General features: G+C 37.2%; 2 protein-coding genes across 2 annotated transcripts; both read left to right on the top strand.

Moving 5' to 3' along the window:
• Positions 1–1,750: 1,750 nt before the first annotated feature.
• Positions 1,751–3,553, top strand: LOC6633221 (uncharacterized). The gene is made up of 2 exons (XM_015170602.3): positions 1,751–1,897; positions 1,975–3,553. Exons 1-2 carry the CDS (start codon positions 1,775–1,777, stop codon positions 2,485–2,487), a joined length of 636 nt encoding a protein of 211 aa, XP_015026088.1. The 5' UTR covers positions 1,751–1,774; the 3' UTR covers positions 2,488–3,553.
• A 259-nt stretch (positions 3,554–3,812) lies between these two features.
• Positions 3,813–4,815, top strand: LOC26530707 (uncharacterized). Its single transcript, XM_015170770.3, has 2 exons — positions 3,813–4,125; positions 4,181–4,815. The coding sequence occupies exons 1-2, from the start codon at positions 3,940–3,942 to the stop codon at positions 4,712–4,714; spliced, it is 720 nt and encodes a 239-aa protein (XP_015026256.1). The 5' UTR covers positions 3,813–3,939; the 3' UTR covers positions 4,715–4,815.
• Positions 4,816–8,922: the final 4,107 nt, after the last annotated feature.

Below are 8,922 nucleotides of genomic sequence, written 5' to 3' on the forward strand. Positions count from 1 at the left end.
CTATTTCGAAGAAACCTTGTGGTAAGACTCGATTGATATGAAATAAAAAGTATATAGTTCTGTTGCAATAAGGAACACTTTCTCTTAATTGGCATCAAAAGCTAATTAGATTTTAAGACTAAAATTCACCTTGTCTTCGGCTGTTCCAAAGTTTCAATCAATATATGGCTTTAAGTCTTATAAAATATATGCTACCTTTAGTTAACCAAAACTTGAACAAAAAAAATATATTATATTTTTAATTTTGGAACTTTTTATTTACTGAGATTATCAAGCATTCGACTTCCAAGCATATCTCCCATGTAATCCAAAAGTTTCATAAGGATCGGTTAAGACTTGATAAAAGCTGTACCAGAAACTATTCACTTCTATAAAAAGCAGAAATACGGGGAATACTTGTACTTTAAAGCTGTCTGCAGGGTATTTACAAGTCTAAGCTTCTAGCTTAGCGTACTTTTACTTGTTTTATTCCAGAAATTTGCACAAAATTTCAAATAACTTGCAATCAAGGTGCAGAGGCTACAAACTTCTATAGTCTGAGTTTTTTCTACTCTTTTGCCTAGATGGTGGGTGCTGGCCCGAGGGGGTTTTGGTAGTATGGGTGTATTTCCCTAAACGCTGTCGCGTCTGGAAATCAATTTAAGTTAACTCAAGTCTATTGTTTCCGCGTCTGTTGAGCGCTTTAAGCATAGCTCTCAGTCTCAGTCTCCCATTCTTTTCATTCCGCTTTCTGAGTGCAAGAGTCGGAAGAATCGGGCTCTGTAGCCAGGAATTTTTATGAGCTGCCGTCGCCGATGACATCGGCCTTCCATCGTGCAACTTCAGACTGCGACTTGCTTGTTAATATTTCACCTAGATTGATACCGAGGGCGCAATGTAGGGGCATTGAGTGGCAGGGGGCAATGGAATTTCATTATATGCAGCCAAAGCCAAGGACAAAGACATGTTTTTAATAGTTTCGCATGTTTGCGCTGCCTGCTTTACTCTTTGCACTCTTAGATTTTTTTTTTGGCAAGTCCCTTTTTAATTTTTTTTTTTATGCTATGCTCAAAGTTTTCACATTTTTGCTTAAGCACTTTGAATAGCTGCATATTTAACCAGCGAACTCGACATGCAAAATCCATCAGTTTAAGCATAATGAGGTTTGGTTTCTTGTAGTGCCGTAGATTTGATAGCGGAGATTTGATTGGATTAATATAAAAGAAGAATCAATACCCTTTCCATTTCTAAGCAGACTGTTCCAATTGGAGTTATATAATATTATATTTATATGTTTATGTGGTCCCATTTTATTAAGATTTTATACATGCTTTCGGAGCGTAGTTTGCTTACAAAAATATGTATTCACACAAAAACTCATTTTTATAGTCCAAAAAGAAACACGGACATTGACTATGTTGTTGTACTGGGGTCGGAAATGTCTCCTTCTACCAGCTACATACGTTTACATTAGCCAATATACCCGATTTACCCTTTAGGGCATCGGCATTGGTTCATTCAAGTATTCTACATCTTTGAAATAGTTGTAGTCTTATTAAACATTTTTAAATTTATAACACTATGATGACATATTATTTTGGTCAATGGTTTAGATATATCTAGCTTTTAGTGCCCATATCAGTGCTGCCGGTCAGTCGTCAATCATGACTGAACTGCCAAAGTCTATACAAACATATGTATATATGTAGGTAACTGATAAGCATAACAATATCAATTGCCCGGTTTGGCACATTATTCAGTCACTAAGCAGGTGCGGAAGAACGCAGAACTACGAATGGAAAGCAAAATATTTGTTCTGCTTATATCGGCACTCATCTGGACGGACTGTGCGCAATCTCAGCTGCCAGATGATTTAAGTTGTGAAACTGTTAGTACACAGCGACTCAACTTAACAGCTGTAAGTTTGGCTCCTAACAGCAACTGTTAACATGCTGTTAATGCTCTCTTTAATTCAATGCTCCCTCTAATTTACAGCTGGCGGGCTACTGGTACGAGGCAGTCAGAGTGCCGAATGTGGATGTTATGAAATGCTTAAATGTCTCCGTGCCGGCAACGGTAGATCATGAATTGGAACTGCAATTGGAGTACGTCAACACGGTTGATAAACGACCTCTGACCGTTAAGGAGAACATAACATTTCCATGGGATGACGCAACTGCAAACGGCCTTTTCACCTTGGTATACATTACCGAGCTGATGAACATAAGTGTCACCTACAAACTGGTCTATGCCCAACCGAAGCTTATGGCCATTCTTTGCGGCTACTCTAGCATTTCGCCGATGCCGCTCTTCAAGATTTTTACGCGCCAACGTCAGCTCGATCCAATTATTGTCAGCTATATTACCACGCAATTAGATAAAACGCCCTATGGTAATAATATTCATTGGACAGAACAATCACCGGATCGTTGTAATGCTGCAGTCAGTCCAAAACTGACACTCATAATAGCATTTGGATTGGCTATCATTTGTAGTCTATGGAGTTAATCAGCTGAAACAATCGGCTGCTTATCGTTATCTGCTTATCATTATAGAGTTATGAGTCATTTTTGTGAAAACAAGTGTTGAAAAGAAGTGTCAAATATTCGTATTTAAAAGATATTCATAGATCTGAGTAAGCGGACTGTACGAACAAATTTGAGCTGCAACCGATTTTATGCGTAGCACTCAGGCAGTGCATTGCCTAATTATTATTATAATTTTGCAATAACAAACAACAAAAACGTAAATGTAATTAAGCTTTATTAATAATATATAATAATGTAAATATAATTCTAGTCAAGTTGTACAGAAGCAAGTCAAAATATCAATCAAAATATTAGCAAATTTGTGTTCAATAAATTCTGGCTGTTATAATACATAAGAATTTGAGGGCGCAGATACCCTCAATTGCAGAAAACATGTAAACCACATCCAAATCAAAATTCGAAATCAATCAAGTTTCTGTTACTTCGAGTGGAGCATAGATTATCTGTAGGTATTTTACCTGTGCAGAGGGTATTATAATTTTGTCGTGCATAAAGTTTATTTATTCTTGATCGGTAACAGCAGCCGAGTCGATATAGCCATATCTGTCTGTCCGTCTGTCGGTTTCTATGCGAACTGTTCTCTCGGTCTTAAAGCTATCTTTATGAAACTTTGCAGAAGTGATTCTTTCTGTTCTGGCATTCTGCCCTAGCAACAATCTGTCTTGTATGAACAACTTTTTTGTTATTAAGACCAAACTAAACCTTGACCAAATTCGCCATTTATTAGTTTTAATCAACATAGCCCTACTTCCTCGTTTTTGTGTGCGATAGAGTTGTTTCCCACACCACTTGATGTTGCGCCAGATAAACAACAGCTCACACAGCGTACTTTATCTAGGTACAAACCTTGTTATTTAATTAAAGATGACAAAAATGTCGCGAGTCTCTTAAGACTTTTGATTTTATTCGCTTTCAGTGGGCAACCGAATCGGGCATACTTTATCATAGCAGCTATTGGTCAAGCAGCTTATTGATGTATATTAATTCTACGGCAGTCTGGAGATAAGTGTTATCTCTGGTCATTTTAAAGTTTAATGCATTTGTGAGCATAAGACTTTATATAGGTACTCATGACTTTTATAAAACTGATAAATAAAAATAAAAAAAAAAACAATTTAAACTTATAGGCAAATAATTTGCATAAGAAATTAATTTGTTTTATTTGAATTATGAATAATAATAATACAAATGATACACTTTACACTTTAGCTAAAATGATTCTGTACATTTGTTGATAAGCGTTTCAAGTTTTAAGTGTCTAGTTTTCCATATTAATACAAACTATGTCGCTCAGTTCTCATATTACAAAGCTCTCTACACTCAGAATAGGGTAGATTTGCGTGTGCCTGAACAATAGTTGTCCGATAAGCCGAGTTTTATAAATAGACCCGAGTCCGGCAAGCTGGTTTGTATGCCGCTCAGTTTACTTGTGGATGCAGGGCTGAGCACAGATCTCCGAATGAATGCGCATTTATTTGTTGGGCTGCTTTTAGCGCTTATCTGGACGAACGGTGCTCAATCTCTGCACAGACTTGCGGCTATGAAGGACGTAAAGTGCGATGACAGCGTTCCGGGACGTCCTCTGAATTTAACTGCAGTAAGTTGGAATCTTCAGAATAAAGTCTATGCTAGTTAATTTCCGAATGCCTCAGATGTCGGGTTATTGGTACGAGGCAGGACGCGCACCCAAAGTTAGTGTTTTGAAATGCTTGAATGTCTCGGTGCCAGCAACTGCGGATATAAAACTAAAACTGAAGTTGGAATACATAAGCACCATAGCTGATGAAATTAATGCTGTTAAGGAGACAATTTCGTTTCCCTGGGATGATTTAACAAAAAACAGCATTTTTGTGTTAAACTATGGCGACGCATCCAAATTTCCCATCTCAGTCACCTACAAAGTGGTTTATAGCGACCCTCAACTGTTGACCGTGCTCTGCGGCTACTCGAGCATGTCGCCTATGCCGCTCGTCAAGATCTTGTCGCGTCAGCGCCAGTTAAGTAGCGATGTAATTGATAATATTCAAGCGAAAATCGACAAGGCGGGCTTAAGCGATTATTTTATTTGGACAGAACAATCACCGGAACGTTGCAATGCTGCAGTGCGTCCGGCCACAGAAGCGGCTACAATGCTCGCCGTGTTGACTCTTCTATGGGGTCTGCTCCAAAACAATTGTCGTTTATAGTGTGGAATATATGCTTATCTTTTATACCGACTAATTCAATATATACCGACTCAGTAAATATATATAAATCATATAAATATATGCCGAACAAACAATTTAAATGTAAATGCTCAATCTATATTTCTATATATAAAACAGTTCGTCCTGACTGACTGACTTATTGACTCGCTGAAATTTTCACTGTAGTTACCTTGAGTGATGAAGGTGTACGATTAGACGAGGTTTCGGGTACTTTCACTTGCAAGAGTGGAGAAATCGCGAAAAACGTTTGAATTAACCATCTGATCGGCCTTCAAATCAATTGTAAAGTTCTTTGTTTTAATTCATTTGAGGGATGTTTCCCGCTTTTGCGAAAATGTATTCCTCCTTGGCGGAAACGGAATTCAAAGATTTGGTGGGTGACGTTCCGCGCTCAACTTAATTTCCAATGATCTCTAGGAAAAATCAATAAACACGTGTTTAATATTTAAGTTTAAGTTTTTTATTTTTAAAGCTCTACTTAAGAACTTTATGAATACGTGTTTCAGCGATTTGGGAAATTTTAAAACTTTTTGCTTATAAATATATCTTACTAAAGCGTGGCATTTATAAGTCTTACTATGCCGCCTAGTAGTAGGAACATTAGGACATTATATGGTAAAATATTTTGTTTTCAAAGAAATTTCGACAAACTAAGCTATATTAATTATATTAAAGCTAAGATAACATCTCCGACCTCAAAAAGAATATATATTCTTGGTCTGCATTAGCCGGCGCTGTCTTAAAGCTATCTTTTTGAAACTATGCAGAAGTCCCTCTTTCTGTTGCACACAGCACATATGTCAAATCTAGCTGGATCGAACCACTATATCATATAGCTGCCATAGGAACGATCAGTCGAAAATTAAGTTGCATACAACAAATGTTTATTAATTGAGATATCTTGACTAAACTCGGCATTATTAGGTTAACTATGCTCATATATTTGCAAAGTTCTATTCAGATCAGACCACTATATCATAAAGCTGTTATAGGAACGATCGGTAGAAAATTAAGTTGTTGTATGGAAAATTTTTTGTCACTCAAGATAATGCCGAGATTTCACTATGCTCCATTCATTTTTGCAATATCTTATTTACATCGGACTACTATATCATAAAGCTGTATCATAAACGATCGATGGAAAATCAGGTTTTTGATTAACCACTATGAGACTTATTAGATCTTTGGCGTGCCAAAGATAGACCCTCTTTCTTGTTTGTTTGTATATTCGTGTTTATTCATTAGTGTAAAATTATCTCAACTTTTGCAGCATTTTAAATTACATTACTGTTGTGCGTTCTGTTTTAGTGTTTCGTGCATAGTTTTTAAAACAATTTTACGCTAATATTTATGTTTTTTCCAATGCTCAGTGTTAATAATTTGTTGAGTCTTTCGTCTATTTTGTTGTTGCTGTTGCATTTTTCCAGCTGATAAGCGATTTATATTCAGATTAAATAAAGAAAATATATACATAAAGCGAGCTGAGAGATGAATTCAGCGGGTTAAAGGGGACTCGTGCAGCGGGGTCGGTGGTTCGATTTTGAGGGCAGTCGTGCACGCCCATGGCTCAATAAGCACACACAAGTGCAATTTTATAGCGTAGCTAACGTGAGCAATGCGCAAAGAAATTGAAAAACAAGTAAGCATTTTGAGGTCGAATAAGCGCGACTAGGAGATACCACGTAATTGCTTCTCAATGGGAATTGAAATGTGGCAAAAATATGAAAACTCACAAAAATATTTATATTTTTCGTAAAATAAAACATATAAAATCAAGATGCTTTACTTATTAATTAATTATTTGGTGTAATAATAAGGTATTAATTATATGTCTAAGGTAAGGTACAAATTTGTGAATAAGTTCATTTTAATACAGTTTTTTTACAGAATTCGTAAGATCCACATACTATTTAATTGGCTCAGCAATATGTTAATCACTCTGTGTATATATTTATAATTGCAAAAAAAATAATTATTATTTTCCTGAGAAACGTCACAAGCACATTGCAAAAATGCAAATAGCCCCTCATATTTCTAAGCATTTCTAATAACTACAGGGTACTCAAAAATAGCACGGCACATTGAAGAATTTTCCATTTTCTTGGCAATTTTCATTTTCATAAACTGGCTGCGGCCAAATGGGGCCAAATAAAGCGAATGGAATGAAAATGCTTTAAGTAGGGCCGCCAGCGCTTTCGGCTGGAACATCAACTCCATCTAGCTTCGACTTCATTGGCTTTTTGGGCAGCTGGTGCGCCAAGGAGCTGACCAGCTGTGTGGTTCGGTTCGTCCATGGATTGAAGTCAATGAAGTGCAAATCGTGGCGCAGTGGCCACTTTCATTGATTTGATGCGTTTGCGTGTGCCGCTTGCGCTTGTTCCATGCTTGACTTGATCGACACACGAACCAGCAGCTGCGATGTTTTGTTAGTGGAAGCTGTTGCTGTTTACCTAAAGCTAGCCAAGTGAAATTGAAAGCGCCTTTCGGCTACCATAATTGTGGTCAGCTTCGGACGAGCGCTGCTTTCTGTTGGCTTTTCCTAATAGCGTGCGTATGTGCTTCTGTCTGCGTGTGTGTGTGTGTGTGTGTGTGTGGCTGGGTGTGTCTGTGTGTGTGCACAACATGATTACTTTGCCAAAGCCGATTCGACGTAAATCATGCGATGACTCTGCGAAAATGGCGCAAACATGCAAGCCCCCTGACACCAACACGCCCCTCGCCCTTTCGAATGCTTGTGCCCTAAAAGCTACAGAAAAGCGAAAGTTAATGTGGCACATGAGGTCGCCGAAGAGCAGAAGAGTTAACAAGTTTTAGCTGGGATTCGGCCTACGTGGTTCAATTACTTTTGACATTTCTTTTAACAAATATACAGCACGCTTCAAGGCGCACACCTTTGTGGTAAGCTCTTGGCCTATGCAGAGAGAAAGAGAGAGAAGATTGGCGAAATATCTGGACCAGTTGAGACCCAATGCCCGCAGGTTCAAAGAGTCTATGAGTTGCACAAATCTCAACGTTCTACTTAATTCACTTTTTTTACCCTATTAGAGAGTATTTTAATTTTGTAATGAAATGTGTAACATCGCCATAAACCATATATAGTCTGATCGGAATAAGTAGCCGTCGTCGTGAAATTGTGCATAGGCAGTAGATATGTCGGAATCGGCTGGATCGGAGCACATGACAATGCTGATATAGGTACAATAGATATTATTATTCAAGATAATATGATCAAATTTAATTAACATTAAGTTAGCATCTTTTATAGGTGCCCTATGAACCATGGCTCGTTCCTATTTCTTAAACGTTTTGTTTATTACTTAACCTGCCCTTGCATCTTCATATAACTCCAATATGACATATGACACATATCAGCAAAGTAAGTCCCATTCCTTTAAGAATATTTAATCTTCGGCATATCGAATAAAGCTGTTTCTTTTGTGTTGTACTCTTTTAAATTCGTCACAATAGGATTTGTTCGAAAACACGTGCCTTGGATCATTTTCCTCAAAAGCAAACGACTAAAATATGGGTTTAATCAAATATGTGCAATTGAAATAGCTAAAGAATATAGGAAAGGCTTACATGAGCGAAATGAGGGCTCGTTCCAGAGTAGGAAAAAAAAAGACTCATGTCAGCGTTAGCAAAGGTTCTTGCCCCATAATAACGTAAATATTGAACAAAGTCAGGGCTAGAATCTTTGAGATTAAGCTATTATAAATCTAACATCTTATCTTAATAATCCAACAAATTAGGTTAGGCTCAGTGAATAAACCAATTTTAAAAAAAATTTAAATTTGGTTTCAATTTTAACTCAACATATCGAGTAAATAATTTATTTTGTCATGCTTAAGCGGTCCAATAAATTTAATATGTGTCTATCAATATTTGAATAAACCATGTAATTATTCATCGTCTTAAAATTGTAGCTGATTTTTGAATTGATCCATTCCCCCCACCCCCAGACTCGAGCGCTTGTTGATTTTGTGACATTCAGAAATCGCGCAATTTGATTTGCCCGACAGCAAATCAAAGTCGTAAATCAGCGAACCGTTGACAAATTAAGTATCTGAGAAAATCATATCAAGAAATTTGCATAGCAAGCGTCTGCCTCAATAAATATCAAGTTAATTAAATTTGACACACACTCACACCGGCAAGTCGCAGTGTAGGAGCTGAGGGATAATACG

Source organism: Drosophila virilis, chromosome 2 (genome assembly GCF_030788295.1).
Source record: "Drosophila virilis strain 15010-1051.87 chromosome 2, Dvir_AGI_RSII-ME, whole genome shotgun sequence".
NCBI lineage: Eukaryota > Metazoa > Arthropoda > Insecta > Diptera > Drosophilidae > Drosophila > Drosophila virilis.

Coding starts and splice junctions, on each gene's coding strand:
- LOC6633221 (XM_015170602.3), top strand. CDS start 1,775: ATGGAAAGCAAAATATTTGTTCTGCTTATATCGGCACTCATCTGGACG. Junction 1,898..1,974: donor AGCGACTCAACTTAACAGCT/GTAAGTTTGGCT, acceptor TCTAATTTACAG/CTGGCGGGCTACTGGTACGA.
- LOC26530707 (XM_015170770.3), top strand. CDS start 3,940: ATGCCGCTCAGTTTACTTGTGGATGCAGGGCTGAGCACAGATCTCCGA. Junction 4,126..4,180: donor GTCCTCTGAATTTAACTGCA/GTAAGTTGGAAT, acceptor CGAATGCCTCAG/ATGTCGGGTTATTGGTACGA.